This window comes from Argopecten irradians, chromosome 7 (assembly GCF_041381155.1).
Source record: "Argopecten irradians isolate NY chromosome 7, Ai_NY, whole genome shotgun sequence".
In the NCBI taxonomy this organism is placed as follows: domain Eukaryota; kingdom Metazoa; phylum Mollusca; class Bivalvia; order Pectinida; family Pectinidae; genus Argopecten; species Argopecten irradians.
In genome coordinates, this window is record NC_091140.1 from 36,530,693 (window position 1) to 36,552,311 (window position 21,619).

Consider the following 21,619-nt stretch of genomic DNA (forward strand, 5'->3'; position numbering starts at 1 on the left):
ACCAGTAGCCTTATATATAGTAACTTTAAATCATAATCTGCAAGCGGCTGTGATGCGATACCGTCAATGCCCGCCGCAGTCAAGAGAACTAGAAATGCATGTAAATGTATCTTTAAATAATGAAATGGATAAGAGAGACAACCCAAAACATAATCTTAATATCATACTAGTCATCAAAAGGTGCTTAAAGTTACATTATTTATTTATTTTTGGGGGTTTTTCCATCTAAAGCTGTTGAGGTTAGAAAACGTGGATTCAATCCACGCGATGGGGTTTCTCCATCTAAAAATATTGAGGTTAGACCAAGAAAATGTGGATTTAATCCACACGATGGAACAGCCATTTTGATAATGATAAGTGATTGATTGACATTTACTTTCTATGTCAACATTAACATCGTCACCATGGTCACGTTTTTTTCGCGGGTTTATTTCTGTTTCTACTTTAAACAAAAATGCATATTAACGTAAACAGCCGGTAGAAATAGTTGAATATTTTGTGGGAACGCTGAAATACGGAAACAGTTCCACTTTGCCGACCCACCGCTAGCGACTTCTTTCGATTTCGGAAATGGAAACATTCAAACTGCCAGTATTGAATTTACAGGTATCCAAGGGCCTATTTCATGAACATTTCTTAACTTTTTTTTTAATTCCCAAACTTTTCAGTATCACAGAGGTCAAGGCAAAACATCTTAATGAACTTTATATAACTTCTGTAATGATTTCCTATTGGGAATCTTAAGTTAAGAAATCCTTAAAATTAAGGAATGTTCGTGAAACTGGCACATTCTTTTTTGTATTAGTATTCATGACTGTTACTACATTTTTGTAATTCATAAGATGACTTTTATGATTTTAGCTTAATGTGATATACATAGACAATTTAATGATGCTTTTAAAATAGGATACAAAGTATAGTCTTCTCTGCAACATTTGCTGAGCGTCCCAAGTCTCAGCAGCATAAGGATTTGGTTAATTATAGTTATCTTGCCCTAATTGTGAATAACTTTATTTAAATAATGGATAATTAGTTAGAAAACTTATTTTTATAGTATTGCTGTTGATAAACACCTAACTGTAAAAATTGCAGCTAATTATCATACACGTCATTTACATTGACTAATTCTAATGCCCAATTTCCAAATATTGACAAAAGAGGTAAAGTGTTTATAAATCAGGTATAGCCTATCTTAGTCTTCTCCTGATATTGGTGGTACATACAAACACTATAAAAGAGACCGCAAAACTAAATGATTTCCTATAGACGACAATGTTAAAGATGCTCCACCGCTGACAAATGTTATTTTTTCACTATCAAAAACAGGATCAGACGATTTAGCATTTTTCTTTAGTTACAAAAGTTACTTACTTTACACCATTACCGTCCTTGAAAAGTTTGAGCTTCTAATTTTACTTAAAGTTAAAAATATGAAAAATAATTAATTGCATCCCGAAAAAAATCCTGGGCACTATATCCTATATGGAATGATGTACTGATTGCGCATGCACCAAAGGAAAATAAATTATTTATATTTATTTTTTTCTGTTAATTAGACATATATATACACGATAAGACACCAATTATTGTTAAATTGATGAATATCATTTATGGTCTGTCGGCGGTGGAGCATCTTTAATGTTTGCCACTGTCCAGGTTAAATGAAGTTTTCAAGTCTGGTCATCCGTAACTAATTTTGAAGAAAATCATCTCACATACCTATGAATATTTTTTTAAATGGGGGGCGCCATCTTGTATTGAATACCGCACCAAAAATTGACCAAAATATAATAAAATTCCAATCTTTAATTACTCCCCCTGTCAGAAACAGACTTGATAGAATTTTATTTTTTATATATATATATTTTACATCTACATGTATTACCCAACCCACAAATTAAATTAAACATTTGAAACTGATCCACCCTGAATACCCAATCAACAGCCTCCGAAACATTCACCCTACTATAAAATCTTGTGCGCAAAAGGGGATTTCCAGGAATCTATTTTTGGTTTGATTCTGCGGTCCCTTTAACATATACAGGGTGAGGTTTATGAAAATTAGGGGAGGTAACTCCTTGATAAAGAACGATATAATTTTTAATCATATTTATTTCAACTTTATAAATAAACAACATATACAGGCTATAAAGTCTGTAAAGTTTTACACAAATTACTAAATGACAACTCAATGACAGCATTCGAAGTTGACATCCTAACTACGTACGTAACAATATTTTAGCACCTTTTTACGTAGCTATATTTTCCATTTAAAGGGACAATTCATTCTACATTGAAATTTGTATATATATCGGAAAACCCCCAGTTCTGAGATAATTCGGTTTTACGGTGATATGTCAGAAAATCGCATGGTAGTGAAATGCCAGTCCCTTGCTCGTAGAGTAATGCTACTTTTTTTATAACGGCTCAAATCGCTCTGACAGAAGTGTGTTAACCTTAATAGGTGAATTGTCTTGCATAAAAAATCATTATATCACCTGAACAGTGGTTATGTAGTTCATTTGTTTAACATGCGTGACTATGGCTCGGATATGGGTACAGCGTACACACTGTACCTGTCTAATCGTATTGATCAACGATTTGTAATGACAACGGTATCAATTGAAATATTAAACAATGACGTGGAATTTGTCAATATCTTATGTTATATGTTTCATAAGAAATGCAGAAAAATACATTTATGCCATATTTTGCTTCTTGATTACGTAAAAGAATTTATACAAGGGGTAATACAGATCGTACCAATGCGTGATAAACCACTCCAAAGTACTCAAAGTATTCAACTATTTCAAAGGGACGGATTCAGGCTTTGAGGTTAGAGGGGGCGTGGAACCAAGCGAATCAGGCGAGGGGTCTGGGGACCTAGGCGGCCCCCAGAAGCTCTTGAATAAATGGTGCAAAATCCTGCATTCTGTGGATTTTATAAACCTATTTTCCAGAAAATATTTGAAGCCATTTAAGGATGTTCCTTATGGTTTTTCATGTCTAGTGTCATTTTCTAAATTTTAAGTTTTAATCTAATCCCTCAATTTTGTTATTTACACAATTGCAATACCCAATTCTTAATATTAACACGGACATGAAGCGAAGAAAGGCGGGGTCTAAGGGCCGCCTAGGCCTCCAGAAGCTCTCGAATAAATGCTAATAAATCCTGCATTCTGAGGACTTCGTGTACACTTTTTCCAGAAAATAATTGAAGCCATGTAAGCATGTTAGTTCATTATTTTTTGACGTCTTATGTCATATTTTGAACATAAAGTTACAGAATTGCACTGCCTAAAATCTGAATATTTATAGAGACACGAAGCAAAGAAAAGGGTGGGGGTCTGGGGGCCGCCAATTGTAGGTTTTTATCAGACTAATAAAAATGTATGTGAACTTTTTTTAAAGATATAAGTTTATATTTTTATGCAATATCTTTCAAATTAGATAATTTACTTTCGTTAACATACACAATATTCATATTCGTGTATTGAACAATGAAAGAAAAGAAGGATAGTAGTCTGTCTATGGCCAGACGCTGCCAGGAATCTTAACTATCATCATGTTTTCTAATAGGAACACTTTCAAAAAATAAAAAATAAATCATAAGCCTTTTACCATGTACAATAATTCTTAACATCGTTTGTCCTATATTATAACATTATCGTTAAGATATGTTTTTGTTGAAACAAAAAATGAAGGCAACTGGCCATGGAGTGCACCCAGACCCCTATTTTTATTGCTCTTATAACCTTCTACAAAAACATGTATTTTATTGCCTTGATATCCTCTTTTGAAAATGCAATGAGGACCCCTTTTGATATACGTTTCCATCTTTTTTCATACATTTTCTGTCGCATTTGGTATCTCCCATTGGTTTGATTTTCCACTTTACACACATTTTCTTAGGACAAATAAAAGGCTCATAGAAGCATCCGACGTCAGTAATGATGCTGAATACCTAAATTAATTTCACTTGTAACTGACGTGTTGTTTGATTTTCCACTTTACACACATTTTCTTAGGACAAATAAAAGGCTCATAGAAGCATCCGACGTCAGTAATGATGCTGAATACCTAAATTAATTTCACTTGTAACTGACGTGTTGAAGGTACGCACACGTTTGTGCATTGATAGTCGGATTTAATACAGGACTTAAATGCTGATTCAAAAATGTGTAATATATCATTTACAAACGGAAGAACGAAGGGCATGACATAAAGTCAACCAGCGAAGACCCATGACCAACTACGGTCTTTTATTGCTAAGGATATCGAGATATAACCTGCCAATATTGGATATTAATGACAATAAATTATCTAATATATATAATATAGTAAACTTGGGAATTTACAGGTTTTTTTTTTGAGGAATAAAAAAATACAAAAGGGATATACGTTGCTCCTTTTAAGCGATGGGGATACCACCTTTACTAATACGAAAAAAATATATAATTATTCCATTGCGCCTGGATACAAGAGTTTTCATGCATGTATGTACCACAAAGTCGAATACATTTAGATTTTAAAATGAAATAATCAAACGGTAAAGGTAGAAAATGGAGCTTTCTGTCTAATTCTCACTCTTTATCGTATTCCTTCTTTTTTCCCTTTTCCTTTCTCCCTCTTTTTTTCTTTCTTCTTTTCCTTCTTTCCCCTCTTTCTTTTTCCCTTCTTTTTCCCTTTTCTTTTTTCTCTCTCTCTATTTTAGAGGGGGGGGGGGGGGGGGGGGGTTGGGTTACGCCGGGTCCGCCCCCCTTGGATCCGCGCCTGATATCTTTAATGATAATAAATCATTAACATTTGCTTCCATACATGGAGAGTAAATTCATCATTCATTTATAGGAGACAGGATTATCGAGTTTTGGTGATCAGTTGCTAGGTAATATATACCAAGCTAGCGTTGTAGATATCTAAGGTAGATGATACACGGCTTTGAAGGGATTCAGTAGTATATAAATAATAGCCTTGATACACTATTGAAAATATCAAATGTGAAGCTTTGGATTTCAAATTTTACTCGTTAATTAATATTCCGGTGATGTTCGGAGGTTTACTAGCTGTTGTTATTTATTTGGCATCACTTTTTCTCTCCACTGTATTAAGCCTTTGTACTAGTTATATACACGTCGATCTGGACTCCAATGTATATTATAAGTCATTTCTTCATTTGGAAATCATTGGGTTGGCACAGTGTATGAGAATGTGTAAAAGATATCGTCTGTGTGAGAAAATCCACCACGACCGTGAACAGCTTACCTGTGATCTGATGATGGTATCTGCTGAAGAAGGAACCATGACGGTACTATTTGATGTAGAAAATGCACAGGTAAATCCACCATATCTCTACTTTTATCACGTATTACATAGGACAAATTCTACTGATATAAAAAGTGTCATTGCATGGTCAGCAATTACATTGTATATCAATCATAAAATATAAATAGCATTACATATTGAATTCGATGTATACCCGTTGAGTGCATATTTGAATACAGTTATTATTATAAAAACGAACAACTTACCTGATACAGGGGATACCGTGATCAGCAAGGAGGTTCCACCGGTTGTCACATGGTGGTTCGCTTAGGTGTACTACCCTATCCCCTGTACAAGGTCAGAAGGGGGGGGGGGTTAAAAAAATGAAAAAAAAGAACAACAACAAAACGTTTCCTGTCATTTTCTGGAAACTGATAAAAGCTTAGTTTTTAAAGAATTCGGTGAATCTTAAATTATTTTACCGTTCACGTACATATTTTAGCAGAAATCATTTTAAGTATTTTTCACGCCAGATATTCTGTCCTAAAATTGGATTGCATCATATTTTTGCTCCCAATTTGTTGTATCGCAAATAATAGGAATGTGGAAATTTATCAATTCGCTTACATGTTTAATACTACTTTGAACCTTAGAATCGATTGCGCCAAAATAGTACTACTAGCTTTATACCGTTTTTACCTAACCAAAATAGTACGTTAACAGCATTTCAAATATCTAAAGGTCGACTAACTTACCAAACCGGCTTATATTGTTTTTGAAATGGGAATGTAAAACGAGATTGATACTGTTGTAGCCTCATCCTATGCCATCGGTATACCTTCTGATGTTATTGTTGGTTATTTTCGGAAATGTAGTGTGCTTTAAGAGAACAATATGTCCTATGTCCTATGTTAGGGATCGTCTAGTAACTGGGAACTGTCAAATGAGATCACATTCCATACACATGTAATGATTTGTTTGAATCAGCGTCAAACTGGACATGCAAACTTCAGTTTCGCTAGTTTATGCCTGTGATATTGTTTCGTGGATTTAATTTCGTGATTAAGATTCATAAAGTTCTACTGAATTATTATCTATGCTGATATTTCGCGGTTACAGATGGGGAATATTGGCTGTTTGCAGCATAATTGCTCAGATGTGGAAGTTTGTGTAAACATGAAGATTGGAGGTCACACTTGTCACCATGGTCTAGGTATATGTATTCCTGTTGTTAGAAAAGAATTGTTCTGTTACACATATTCCGTATTTGCATATTACAGACTTATCTGCCCTTGCGGGTATGTATTGATTGTTACGTCATGTGTTTTCGAGCCTAACGTCATACTTTTCGGAGAAAATGACGTGAATTGCGCTCACAAAATAATGACGTAATAATCGATACCTATACGCAAGGGAGCTAACTCTGTAATAAGCAAAGACTGAATATCCAAGAGAAAGTTCTACAATACCTATATTTAACTCAAACATCAATTTCCATCTATCAACGTTTGTCATTTCGTTGTGACTTGATGCTTGGGTACGCTTTGTAATAGATAACTTCATGTGCACCAGTGCTTACTATAAAAATTGCATGAGACAAAATACATCAAGAAGAGATAATCAGATAATACGATCTACCAATGATATTTATAACTGACCTTGACTGAATAAAACATGATATATACACCCAAATGAACACATGCAAAAACTAAAAAGTAAGGCAACACAAATACTGTGCCTTGGAAAGACGGAATCTGTTTTTATTATTATAGAGTCTTACCACCATCAGCAACCTATTTAGAAGTCACGAAGAGAAGGGAAGATTAGAATGTCTATAGGTAGTGTTGTTTGTGTAACATCTTCTTTCCATCATTCTAGATATATGTCCTTCTGACGAATGGGTGCCTTTCAACCGTAAATGCTACTATTTTGATAGTGCAAGATCTTCAGATGAAAATGCCGTAAGTATGTTGTCATTTTGTTGGATATCAGTTTTGAACAAACAATAACAACAACAACAAATTGTGAAAAAATAAATGAAAAAAAAAGAGTAATAAATATCAATAGTCAATAAAAGCGGCGACGCTTTGGAGAAATACAGTAAAAATAATGAAAATAAATACACTTGTACTTAGATAATAAAATTGTTAATGAATAAAAGAAAATAAAACTTATCAATGTTTACTTCACAAGTGTAAAACAAATCAAAGTTGCGTTCTTAAAATAAGATAAAACAAAATAACTAGAATCAATATTTCAAAATTGTTGTTTGAAAAGATAATCTATTAATTTTAAATGCATATGTGTAACATTTAAACCATTACATGTGATATAAAACATATAATATTAGTTCAATTACATATTAAAAGACTGCAATTGTGGCAAATATTGTTGGTTTTTAACCCTGATATGTTGTACAAGATCTTATAAAGTAAATCGATGGTTTAATGCGACCTATGGGTATGATTGCTTTTCGAATTGATGATTATATAAATAATTTTCGCAATTACTTAATCCCTCAAAAGGAGCTTTGTGAAGACATGGATGCCAAGCTTATCAGAGTTGACAATGAAGAGGTCGAGTCCTTCCTCAGATCTGAAATTTCAAGACGGGGTAAGTTTACCATGAATTAACAATCATTGCATGAAGGGAATAACACAAAAGAGTGGCTTGTTAATATGGAGTAAAATTCGTGGTAGTTATTATTTAAAACTTACAGAAGATATAAGCCTTTGAAATAGAATTTACTCAATTTTAATCTCATATTCAATAACCCCGTGTCGTGTTATTTATGTTGTCATACAAATAGCATTATGTTAGTTAAATAAGAAAAGATCAATATAATTTTATCTGATTCATACATACTATTTTTGCAGGTTGGTGGTATGTATGGTTTGGAGCCAATGACAAGGATGTGGAGGGGGAATGGGTTTGGGGACCTGGGGATCCCGTGTCATTCACCGCATGGTGTGAAGGCGAACCTAATGGCTCGGGCTACGAAGACTGTGGAATGTTAAGCAAATTCGGTTGGGCTGATGTCAGGTGTTGGAGGACTGGTGTCAACTCGGCATGTGAAACGTCCTATAACATCTCGTCGTTATCGAAATACACCACATTGGAGCCGTGAGAGATGACTAATAGGATGCTTAAGGTTACAGAATGGATGATGACGCATTTCATTTGAAATATTTTCATTTCATTCAAATGAATAACTACTGTTTTATGTTCGTAAGAAGCCGTACAAGGCAAAATCACTCTGTCAATAAGACCTTATAAATACCTTATGTATATCGTAATTGATGTACAGTTTGTGTGTATTAAAATACATTTTCTCAGTTTGACATGTATTCTTCCCGAAATGTTTGTTATGGTCAATAGAAAGGTGACAATGATCTGACTTTTCTGGTAAAACAATGCAGTTCAAATATTTCAGCCCATTTTGTAAAGTTGTGTTTGACACTCTGTACCTAATGCAATGAATAGAAATTGTGTTTAATAGAAAATAATTAATAAATGACCATTTTTTTTACATATCTAGGGAAATAAAATGTTTTTGTGTAACAGAACGTTTTTGTGTTACGTCATTAACGTGCTAAAAACATTTAAATTGTAAGTTAAATGCTATTAAATAGACCATATTCAGGTCTTAAAATGATGAGGCTTTTCCTTTGAAATATTTTCTTTTCATAAAAAGACAAAATACCGTTTTAAATTCGTATGAAGCCTTACACGGCAAAATCACCATGTCAGTCAGACATAATGCTTTATTTATATTCCAGATGTGCACTGTAGGTGTGTGTTAAAATAAGTTTTCTCATTTTGACATGTATTAATCCCGCACTGTGTTTTATGGTCATTACAAATGTGAAAATGATCTATCTTTTGAGGTATTACACTGCAGTTCAAATATTTTAGCCCATTTTAAAAACCTTTCTTTAACATTCCGCGCCTATTGTAATGAATAAAGAAACTATGTTTTTACAAAGTAATTACTAGATCAACATTGAATATAGATGTATAAAAGACAGATAGTGAAAGTAGTGTATTTATAGACATTTCCTAGAAATGACGAGTATCAATACATTACATTAAATAAAATATTTTGCTGACGAGGAGGAGGAATGATTATATTGTAAATGATTTGCTGAAGTGCGTGTTGAAATAACAAATCCTTTTTGATAATCAGCTATACAAATTAATATGCAGCTTTTTTCGTTATTTATTGATAATGTACCAAGCCTGTCTTGGTCTGTTTATCTATTGACTAAAATTTGGAATTTGATCATGTAAATATTTGGTATTTAGTGATGCTGTGCTTATACAAGTATGCACATAGTATGCACATGTAAAACTGATGCCTGTAAATCATTGCTTATATTTCGTTTAGTTTTGTTCGTTTTCACATTTCTTTCCTTCTTTCTTTGTCTATTACAGACGTAATTTCAATTCAATGTAGAAATGCAACATTTGACACTATCCTTTACAAGTTCGAATGTATTTCATAAGTTTATTTGTATTTGAAGTTTATTATGATATTGCTGTAAAAAAGGTCGTGCGATATCTGTCAGAAATTGTAATCTCGTTACAGCGCATGCTGGTGTAATTCAGTTATTGAGCTTAAGGAAATTTATTAAAATTAAACGCTCAGAAGTTTGTATATCTTTCTACAATATTGTTTTGTTTGCATTTCAGTTTTTACTATAATAAATAGTCGTAAAGTCATTGCCGGTTACTTGTTGATGGCTTAAAAGTTGTTTATAATCAACTGTAAAGAACTAATCATAGGAGAGATACAATATAGATGTGAGTAGTATTAGAACCGTAAATGACAACCAATCCGGAATACTATAAATGTGAGAAGGATTACAAACACACAACATTCCTCCCTTCTAAACTGTGAAATACTGAAAATACAGTATTTATATTATGACTAGAACACACAGTCATTGTTTTATTAATCAAATAAAAGTTATTATGAGCTGCGGAATTTGTTGTTAAACCTTTTACTGTCGGAAATTTGAGGATCACGGATGGCTAAGGTATCGCAAACCTTAGTTTGAATCTTTTAATGATTTTCACTTGCAATGTTTTCGAATTTGATAATACTGAAGGTGCATTGCGAATCACTACGGACTATTCAGAGTCACCATATGTGGCATTTGGGGAACCACTTCCGGTTCTGACGGCGTCTGATCACCTAATGGCGTGATAGGTGCTGGTAGGTATATCTTCAGTGGAATTTGAGCATGAACTGCCATGTGGTATTTAACGAAAGCTAAATTGTTATTCACACCGATTCTATATACAAAGTGTCACCATACTACGCTAAAGATTACAGCATGTTAATTTGTTTCTGTTTTCATCATACCTTATTCTTTTGACGAACGGAAACTCTTAGATTTTCTTCTATAATGTCTTTATGACAAGTATTTCTTATTTGAGATTCCTCTGTATTGAGTAATTGTAAATAAGTGAAAACACAAATGATGACTCAGATGAAACGATAAGTTTGTCTTTCTCTTATTTCATTTTTAAAATTTTACTTAAGCCCAAACCTTCAGTTCATTTTTATTTATTACATGCATAGGTACATATAGGTAGAGCCTAGTGCATACTAGTATACCTGTACTATATAGCGAGTCATTATCTAAAAATATAAACTTTACGTGCAAATATGCATGTACTTCATCCACCAACACCTCACTGCAAGAGCAATGCTAAACAAACATTTATATTTTTGTCGTTAATTTCCCTTCGTCATATTGCATGGGTAGCCATGCAATACAGCCTCGGACGATATAAGTGTATTGCCCGAGAGCAGCCAGTATTACACTTGTAGGTATGAGAGGGAAAAAATTGAATACATTAGTGTATAATTTGCCCTCCTTGGTCTACACAGTTAACCAGTAGATCTACTCTGTTCTACTTTTTACAGCAACTTTAAATCATTATCTGCAAGCGCCTGTGATCCAACATCGTCAACTCCCCTATGTCCGCCGCCGAAAAATGAACAAGAAATGCATGTAAATGTATCTTTAAATAATGAGAAAGACAGCCCAAAACACAATCGTCATACGGCTGTAGTTGGTGCTTAATGTTACAGTATTTTTCATTTGTGGGGTTTCTCCTTTCAAAGCTGTTTAGGTTATGCAAAGAAAACGTGGATTCAATCCACACGATGGAACAGCCATTTTGATAGTGATTAGTGATTCATTGACATTTACTTTCTATGTCAACATTAACATCGTCACCATGGTCACGTTTTGGGCAGATAGATTTCTCTTCTCCATCTTTGAGTGCACAACCTATGAAGTGAGTTTACATGACTTGATGGGATCATTCGAGATTTTGCCTTTTCACATGTTTCTTTCTGTTTCTACTTTAAACAAAACTGCACATTAACGTAAGCGGACGGTAGAAGAAGCTGACTATTTTGTCGGAACGCTGCAATACGGGAACAGCTCCACCTCGCGTTCCCCACCGCTAGCGATTGATTTCGATTTCAGAAGTCATAACATTCCAACTGTTAGTGAAAAGCCTTGCCAGGTGGTTTGATTGGTCAAGGCCTGGATATACCAGCAATACATACTGTCTAGATTCTTGCGGCTATTCCTCGTCTACCAAGTACCAATTACATCTGTATAGGCAATGGAGAGGATGATCAGCGGACCCCTTCGTTGATACCTACTTCCTTTCGCAAAACAGTTACAAACACCTTTGTGAAACACACTCACACATTTCGCAACTTTTTCGCAAATATTTGCGAACGTTCGTAAGTTACGAAGACTTGTGGAATGGTGCTCGTGAAATTCACGTACATTTGTAAAGAAATATTGCCTGTGTAACAAAACGTAACAGCGCGTGCGAAGCCGTGACAAAATTTCCAGACGGTCCGTGATGGAACACGTACCCCGGAATCTCACGGTGATTTAAAGTTTTCTGACGTTCTGTTGCGTTTTTTCCACGTATAATCACGGTTGATGCAGATTGGCTGCACGTTTTGTGCCGTTTTGTCCAGGTTTGTCAAGGCTTTGACGGCAAGCCAAGGTGGATGATAGCCGTTTCGATACGTTCTGTCAAGGCACATCACGGCTTGTAGCGGTTGAAATCCGACGTGATACGGCGTGTCACGTCTTATTACGGTCTTACGTTGCAAGCAATATATGATGGAGTATCGTTGTCTGGCCTGGTACATATTTGCTACTTCACGGAATTATTTGTATTAATGTTTTGATAAATAGAAATAGTCAATATAAAATACATTTAAACCATCAAGTTATACCGAAGCTGTTATTGCAGAAGGCAGATTAAGTGAGAACCATTACAGAAAAAAGATATTTGCGTATAAATACTTGAATATAATAATTATTTATTCATACCAAATATAGTTAAGATTTTCTTTTCTTTAACACATTTTGTAATGAAAACGTGTTTGAAATGACATTTTCGGCGGTAAATATTTTTCATGTTCCAAAAAAACCCGGCATCAGACTTTCAGCCTTGGCGGACCGTAAAAACTTATCGGAGCTTGATCAAAACGTGTAAAACGTAGCAGACCTCATCGGATCGTAACAGGCCTAGAGAGGACGTAGTGGTATCCTTGATAGACCGTGCTAAAGCCGTAGTGTAACTTTAATTACCTGGAACAGCACTTTCCCCTATATCCACGGTCAACCACATAATCCGTAAAAGACAGTGGCAAAACTTCAAAAGACCTAGCTCAACTTGTATACAGAGACATATATCGCCAAAATTCCACAGCGCACCACGTTTCGGGCAAACGGGGCTACCGTGGTCGCCGGGAAAATAGTGTTAACCTAGCATAAGTTAAGAAATTCTTAAAATTAAGGAATGTTCGTGAAACTAGCACAAATTATTAGTATTCATGACTGTTACTACACTTTTGTAATTCATAAAGTTTTCTAAAAATGATAAAACATTTTATTCATATTAGTCAATGATTATATTTTAATCAATTTTAATGTGATATACGTAGACAATTTAATGATGCTTTTAAAACTATGATAAAAAGTATAGTCTTCTCTGCACATTTTGTGTGGGTCCCTAGCCTAAACAGCATATTCTAGTAACAATGATTTTGATCATTTGTTATCTTTGTTTATCTAAGCCTAATTAGGGCTTTTCACCATGTGGTGAAAAGACCTATTGTTTTTGTTCTGTTTTTTATTATTATTATTATTATTCTTCTACACTTTTTTTTTGTGTCCAAAAGATCTTCAAAATGGTAAGAGGTATGCCAATGGCCTTATTATCATATTGTTTGGCATGAGTTGAAGGGGTGACAGCAACATTTTTAAGTAGGTCAAAAATCCAAGATGGCCGCCATGACGTCATACCTAAAAAGTTTAAAACAGCCATAACTCAATAACCGTTTAAGATACAGCAAATATATTTGATGTTTTATGTAGATCGTATAAAAGACTAACTTTTATACAATTACAGCAATTAGGTCAAAGGTCAAACTAAAAAGTTCGCTATGAGGTCAAAGTTCACGAATTTTTATTTTTTTGATTTTGCGAAATTTCTTTTTACATATCGATGCAGAATGTCATTCCGATGAATTTGGTGTCTTTTATTTTTCGGTAGCACTCCCGGTTAATGCTGTATGCCATTTTGAACAATCCTTTGATCTTTGCTAATTTCCCGCCAAAATGTTTAACATTATATATTGTCGAACTGAATGAATAATATAGTCTGCAATTGCTATAGAAAAGACCCCTCTAATGTTCTCTAACGTTAAATATGATTTTCATCTTCATCAAAAAAACAAAATGGCCGCTATGACGTCATATCTTAAAATTTAAAAATGCTTATAACTCACTAACAGTTCTTTTCACAGATTTCATCCGATAATATTTTTTGCAGATAATCTTAAGCGTAAACTTTTTCTCTCTACATGTTATTACAAAAAATGGCAACTTCCGGTTTTCGGTAAGGGTCAAATGTTAAAGGTCCTGTTTTTAACAATAAACTTGAAAACTTTTCTCCTGAAGTTCTGTAAGGTCTAGGATCTTCATATTTCATATATAAGATGTCCAGGGGATGGACTATAAAGTCAGATACTAGGAATGACCTTGACCCATATTCAAGGTCACATGAGTCATATATGTTCAAATCTTTAAATGACTCAACAATAACCAAAATGACAAGAGTCTTCATACGTTCAAGGTCACAGGGGTCCAGAGTTTAAATATACATACCGGGATATATATACTTAACAACACCGCAAGTGAGATGACGTTAAGGCGCATTCGATCTCGTTATCATTCGCTCGAACGAATTTGGAAATATTAATTGGATTAAGATGAGAGGTCTCTTCGGCTGATCAAACTTCATGTAGATCTTCACTAAAACATTTTTATTCGGGGCTGAAAGTCAAGGTCATTTATTGGTTACAACTTCAAAACCCATGCATTACCTAGTTCTTAACTTACCTGGCTATGACGGTATTGTAAACTAAATATAGTGAAAAGCCCGCCAAATTGTCTATGACAATTTCTAGTTGTAAATAAGTTTATTTAAATGACGGCCAATTAGTAAGAAATTTATTCTAAAATTATTGTTCTTTATGAAAATGTTTCGTATTATCCCATAAAAAGTGGTGATAACACTTATGCTGATACGTAACTGTGGTAGCGCTAAGTACATATAGTTACCTACAATTTCTGCTACTTATGCCTAGACGTCATTTACATTGGCTAATTCATAAATCATAACTCAACTCAATTGCAACATCTGAAGTGGAAATCCTATGTATATACTATCAATATTTTAGTAGCTTTTTACGTAGCTATGTTTACTCTTTTAGATATACATGGAATAATACAGATGGTTCTAATGCGTGACAAACCATCTCAAAGTACTGAAAGGACTCAACAATATGTTAATGAGAAAAAAAACCCACAATAATTAGCTTCCATACATTATTCATTTATAAAAGACAGTTTCATTGTATTTATCTGATAGGTTACTTGATAGGTATACCAAGCTAGTGTTGTAGATATTTAAGGTAGACGGTACATGACTTTGAAGGGACTCAGTAGTATATAAATGATAGCTTGCATATATCAAATATGAGGCTATCGATTTCAAATCTTACTCGTTAATTGATATTCAGGTAAGATCATGTTCGGAGGTTCACTGGCTGTTGTTATTTTTATGGCACCACTTTTTCTTTCATCTGTATTATGCCTTTGTACCAGTTATATACACGTCGACCTGGAATCCTATGCATATTACAAATCATTTCTACACTTGACAACCTTTGGGATGGCACAATGTATGAGGATGTGCAAGCGATACCGACTTTGTGAGAAAATTCACCACGACCGTGAACAGCTTACCTGTGATCTGATGATGGTATCTGCTGAAGAAGGAACCATGACGTCACTATTAGATGTAGACAATGCACAGGTGAGTCCACCATATCACTGCTCTTATCACGATTTACAAATTCTAAATTTTCAAATAAATGGCATTGCATGGTCAACAATTATATCAATCATAAAAAATGAAAATCATTACATATTGAATTATGTTGTGCATATTTAAATACAGTTTTTATTACAAAAACGAACATCAACACTGAGTTTCGTGTCATCTTATCTCATTTAAGGTATTTTTCACGCCGCCAGACATGCTGCGCTATAATAGAACTGCGCTATTTTTTCCATAACTATTGTATCGCAAATATATGGAATGCGGAAATGTATCACTAGCTACCTTGTTTAATATTACTTTTGAACTAAGATTTGATTTCACCAAATAGTACGTTTAGAGCATTTCCAATGTGTAAAGGTCCACTTACTGTTCAAAACGGCTTATAATTTTAAAAATGGAAATGTAAAACGAAATTAAAACTGTTAACATAGATTACAAAGGAATTCTTGGATTTGTTTGATATTGTAACATCATCTTAGGCCAACGGTATATATATTATTTTAGGATGTTATTATTGTTTTTAATAAAAAAATTTCATTGTGTGTCGGAAACGTAATATGCATGTGCTAATTTATATGCCGGGAATCGTCCAGTAACTATGAACAAACTCCTACTGATTCTCACTAAACTTACACGATCCCGAACTAAAAAATAAGATGATATTTGATACACATATAATAATTGATTTTGATCAGATTTAAGATGAATGTCATTTTACAAGTCTCAAATCGGACAAGCAAACTTTACTTTCGCGAGTTTAAACCTGGCGATATATTCTTTGGGATTTAATTTTGTGATTTATATCTATGTAGTTCTACTGAATTCTTACATATGTTGATTTGTCGCGGTTACAGATGGGGAAAGTTGGCTGTTTGCAGCACAAATGTTCAGATATGGAAGTTTGTGTAAACTTGAAATCTGGAGACTACACTTGTCATCGTTTAGGTAAATGTATTCCTGTTTCTAGATTACAATATCATTGATCTGTTTTTCACATATCCAAGAGAAAGTTGTTTAACGTCTACAATACCTATCTTTAACTCCGACATTGATTGCCATTCATAATTAAAATTACATGATACGAAATACGCCTAGAAGAGATAATCAAAAACGGTAAAAATAAAACAATCATGTTTCTTGCCATCCTTGACGGAACAGAACGTTATAGACACAAATGAACACAGACAAAACACAAATACGTTGCCTATGAAAGACTTTACCTGTTTCATTATTTACAAAAAGTATTTAATAATTCCAGAAGTGAAAAAAAATGGGGAAGTAATGTGATATATCACAATGTATATGTGTAGTGTTGATAGGGTAATAGCTTCTTTTCCATCATTCTAGACGTATGTCCTTCACACGAATGGGTGCCTTTCAACGGTAAATGCTACTATTTTGATGGTGCAAAATTTTCTGCAGATGAAAATGACGTACGTATAATGTGATTTTGTTGGATACCAGTTTTGAACAAAAATAACAGCCACAATAAATAATGAAAAAATAAATGAAAAAATAAATTGATAAATATCAAAAGTCAACGTTATGGGGAATTTGGTGAAAATAAAAATAAAAATAAATACCTGAAAAATAAAATTATTAATGAATAAAAGAAAACATAACTTATCGATCATTTTCTCTACAAGTGTAAAACAAATCAAATGAGAAAGTTGCATTTAAATACGAAAATTGAAATATATGAATATGTGATTTTAAATGCATATATGTAACATTTCAACTGTTTACATGCAATCAAAGACATATACCAGTAGTTCAATTATAATATATTAAAATACTGCAATTTTTTGTGGCCAACATTGCGGGTTTAAAAGTAATTTAATGGTTTAATGCAACCTATGTTTTTTTCATACTGCTATTCGAATTATTGATTATACAAATAACCTTAATTACTTAATCCCTAAAAAGGAGCTTTGTGAAGGCTTGGAAGCCAAGCCTGTCAGAGTTGACAATGAAGAGGTCTATTCCTTCCTCAGATCTGAACTTTCAAGACGGGGTAAGTTTATCAAGAATTAACAATGAGTGAATCAAGAAAAAACACAAAGAGTGACTGCATAATTACGATTTATTTTTTTATTATTATTTGAAGTTTACAGATGCTTGTATCCTTTAAATGTAATTTACTCGTCTGAAATAAATCTCATATTTAATAACCCCGATTCGTGCAACTTTGTTTTCGGTCCCGAATATAGCGTTCTGTGCGTTGGATAAGAAGATATAAACCTAATTTCCGATTTAATATAGATTATAAATTGTCGAATCCGAATCTTGTCTACTCCGGATCCATGTGTATTCCGGCGTGTTTGTAAGACGCTTTCAAAGTTAATATATAGTAGTTAAAACCTGTGTATTCCGGAACCTTTGTATACCAGTAAAATAGGCGGATCCTGGTGACAAATGGTTTTAATGATTAGTTATACTGTCCACGTAAGAAATGATATTGTAAACTGTTACATGTAGAAAGCTATAGTTTTTTTTAAACCTTTACACTGAAGTAAATCGTTTCCTGCAAATCAACGTTTACTATTTTAAAACTAAGTGTTACGTTTATTTACCACAAATTGCTAAACAATATCGAGATATATATTTTTGCTATACATCCCTACTAATTTTACAGACTTGGCGAGAGTGTGGATTGGAGCCAATGACAAGGATGTGGAGGGGGAATGGGTTTGGGGACCTGGGGAACCCGTGTCATTCACCGGCTGGCGTAATGGCGAACCCAATAGTAACAATGGCGACGAAGACTGTGTCATCATGAAACGTTCCGGTTGGGTTGATATATCGTGTTCGATGAAGCTTCCCAGTTCGGCATGTGAAACGTCCTATAAGATCTCAACGTTATCGACATACACCACATTGGAGCCGTGAGGAATTACTATCAGTCAATCCAGTCTAAACTGACAGTTTTTCGCATTTGCGCTAAAATTTGACTACGCTGATATAAGTACGTTTGCAGTAGGTATATATACAGTCTTCAAAACGTCTAGTGTTGCGTCATTAACATATTCAGGTCTTTAGATGATGATTATTTTCCATTTAAACATTTTCTTTTCGATAAATACCGTTTAAGCTCGTATGAAGCCTTACATGGCAAAATCACCGTGGCAGTAAAACATAATGCTTTATATATAAATAGATGTGAACTGTAGGTGTGATTTTATATACTTTTTCTCCTTTTGACATGTATTCATTCCGCACTGTGTTTTATGGTCATTGGAAAAGTGATGATTATCATTTTTTTGTGGTATTACACTGCAGTTCAAATATTTTAGCCCATTTCAAAGGCAGACGACCTTTCCGAAACGACTCTTATTTTTTTAAACGGAAATGTAAAACGAGATCAATAATTTTGTAGAGTCGCAAAAGTTATTAACTTACTGTTAATACTACACGTATCACCAACTTCTGAAGAAATTAATAAGAATAAATAATATATTAATTTTCAAACGTTTTATGTTCCCTGCCGTCGTCCTAAATACTGCGCAGTAGTTCATTATCACTGCGCTAGACGGAAAATCAGCGAAATCAATCTTCACTGCATTTGTTTGGTGTTGTAACCTTATCTTAAGCAATCGATATATATTTTCTTTTGTTATTTATGTTTTTAAGAAGCCTTCAAATTCTGCAGCGGAAAGGTATTGGCCTTTAAAAACCTTCCTTTGACATTCTGCACCTATAAGAATGAATAAAAAAAGCTATGTTTTTTTATGAAATAGTTAATAAATAAACATTGAATATAGATGTGTAAAAGATTGATAGTGAAGGTATTAAATTTATAGACATTTCCTAGAAAACTCCACTGGCAAGTATCACTATGTTACATTTCAGAAGATATTTGGTTATGAAAAGGCAGAATGATCAAATTGCAAATGATTTGCTAAAGTGCGTGTTGAAATAACAATAATCAGCTCTACAAATCAATATACAGCAGATTTCGTTATGTATTGTATCATGTATACCAATCCTGTTTTTTGATCGGTTTATCTTTTGACTAAAAGGAGTAGATATGATAGGACCAGTAGTTGGCCTCAATTTTTCAGGCCGAAAAATATTGACTCTGATCCACATCAATTTCACATCAATAAATACTCTCATACTTGCCATTCATCAAAACATAACTTTTTATAACCATGTACACGATGTGCTCCACCTATGACGTCATCAAATTGATGATTTTCCTCTTCTCGCCAAATTTTGCTAGAAATCCATCATCTTTAGGTTAGAAAAGGCTTGAAATGGATTTGGCCGCCACCTTGGAGCAACTTTATATTTTGCATGGATATGCCTAAATACACGATACACAACGTGTGAAAATCTCTTTCTGCTCCACGAAGGCGGCCACATTCATTTTTAGAGAAAACCACTCAAACAGTATGATTTTTCAAGGATTTTTGTGAAAATGGCGGGAAACTGCATGCTGATGACGTCATAGTGAACATAATTGGCACATGTGGGATATTTTCGGGGATGTAACGTGTTAGCAAATGTATTCAACTGTTATATGGCAAAACATGTTGTTCTTTACTGGAGAATTAATTTTGGGGCCATATTCGAGTCTTCACGTACTTCTCCTTTGGAATTTGATCATGTACATATTTTGTATTTAGTGATATTGTGCTGATCCAAGAAAAGTATACAATGTAAAAGTTATGCTTATTATGAGGCTGCTGTAAAAAGATCGTGCGATATTTGTCAGAAATTGTGATCTTGTTACAGCGCATGCTGGTGTAATTCAGTTATTGAGCTAAAGGAAAATTGATAAAATTTAATGTTCAGAAGTGTGTTTATCTTTCTACAATATTGTTTTGTTTGTATTTCAGCTTTTACTAAAATAAATAGTCGTAATGTCATTGCTGGTTGCTTGTTGATGGCGTAAAAGTTTTTTTTTTTTTTTTTTTTTTTGTATAATCAACTGTAATGAATGAATAATAGGAGAGTTACAATATAAGTGTGACTAGTATTAGAACCAGAAATGACAACCAATCCGGAATACTGTAAATAAGAGTAGGATTGCAAACACACTTCATTCCTCCCTTCTTAACTGTGAAATACTGAAAATACAGTATCTATGACTAGAACATACAGCCATTGTTTTATAAATCAAATTTATTATGAACTGCGGAATTTGGTTTTAAACTTTTTAATGTTTGAAATTTGAGGATAGAGGGTGGCTAAGGTATCGCAAATCTTAGTTCGAATCTTTTGTAGGAGATTTTCACTTCGGCAATGTTTTCAAAGCTGATGTTACTAAAGGTGCATCGCGAATCACTACGGACTGTTCACAGTTACCACATGTGGCATTTGGAGGAACCACTTCCAGTTCTGACGGTGTATGATCACCTTAGTGGCGTGAAAGGAGTTTCCAATGGAATTTGAGCATGAATAGCCATGTGCTATTTACCGGAAACTAGATTGTTATTCGTGCCGATTCTATACAAGAAGTTATAAGATCACGCTTAAGATTATGTTATGTTGATTTGTTGATGTTTTCATCATACATTATTTTTTACGAACGGATACTCTTTTACATTTTTTTTCTCTAATGGGTTTTATTAGCCACATTTAAATAGATCCTATTTGAGATCCTTCCGGAGGCCTTATCATTATATGTGTAATATTGGAAACTAGTGAACTTCATCTAGTGGAAGGTAATATTTGAATATACTATCGTAAGCAGTTACAATGCAGATACAGTTTAATTTATATAATGCACTATAAATATTTGAACGATCACTTATTGTGTTAATGATATCAAATTAGTCTTTCCATATTATATAATATATATTTCATGAGTAACTGTGGTGTAGTTGACATTCTCTCATACCTTTGGGTGTAATACTGGATGTTCTTTTGCAATACAAGCTTGTCGCCCGCC

At 33.8% G+C, this 21,619-nt stretch overlaps 2 protein-coding genes across 2 annotated transcripts; both read left to right on the top strand.

Moving 5' to 3' along the window:
- Positions 1-4,744: 4,744 nt before the first annotated feature.
- LOC138326926 (C-type lectin domain family 17, member A-like) lies at positions 4,745-10,235 on the top strand. The gene is made up of 5 exons (XM_069272901.1): positions 4,745-5,332; positions 6,382-6,475; positions 7,141-7,223; positions 7,788-7,875; positions 8,139-10,235. Exons 1-5 carry the CDS (start codon positions 5,045-5,047, stop codon positions 8,387-8,389), a joined length of 804 nt encoding a protein of 267 aa, XP_069129002.1. The 5' UTR covers positions 4,745-5,044; the 3' UTR covers positions 8,390-10,235.
- Positions 10,236-16,579: 6,344 nt separating this feature from the next.
- Positions 16,580-21,273, top strand: LOC138328290 (low affinity immunoglobulin epsilon Fc receptor-like). The gene is made up of 4 exons (XM_069275031.1): positions 16,580-16,668; positions 17,071-17,156; positions 17,650-17,737; positions 18,359-21,273. Exons 1-4 carry the CDS (start codon positions 16,617-16,619, stop codon positions 18,610-18,612), a joined length of 480 nt encoding a protein of 159 aa, XP_069131132.1. The 5' UTR covers positions 16,580-16,616; the 3' UTR covers positions 18,613-21,273.
- Positions 21,274-21,619: the final 346 nt, after the last annotated feature.

What these genes read in the sequence shown, in the direction of transcription:
- LOC138326926 (XM_069272901.1), top strand. Translation starts at nt 5,045, where the DNA reads ATGTTCGGAGGTTTACTAGCTGTTGTTATTTATTTGGCATCACTTTTT. An exon ending in CACTTGTCACCATGGTCTAG is followed by an intron (nt 6,476 to 7,140) that starts GTATATGTATTC and finishes CCATCATTCTAG; the next exon opens with ATATATGTCCTTCTGACGAA. An exon ending in ATCTGAAATTTCAAGACGGG is followed by an intron (nt 7,876 to 8,138) that starts GTAAGTTTACCA and finishes CTATTTTTGCAG; the next exon opens with GTTGGTGGTATGTATGGTTT.
- LOC138328290 (XM_069275031.1), top strand. Translation starts at nt 16,617, where the DNA reads ATGGAAGTTTGTGTAAACTTGAAATCTGGAGACTACACTTGTCATCGT. An exon ending in CTACACTTGTCATCGTTTAG is followed by an intron (nt 16,669 to 17,070) that starts GTAAATGTATTC and finishes CCATCATTCTAG; the next exon opens with ACGTATGTCCTTCACACGAA. An exon ending in TTTCTGCAGATGAAAATGAC is followed by an intron (nt 17,157 to 17,649) that starts GTACGTATAATG and finishes ATCCCTAAAAAG; the next exon opens with GAGCTTTGTGAAGGCTTGGA.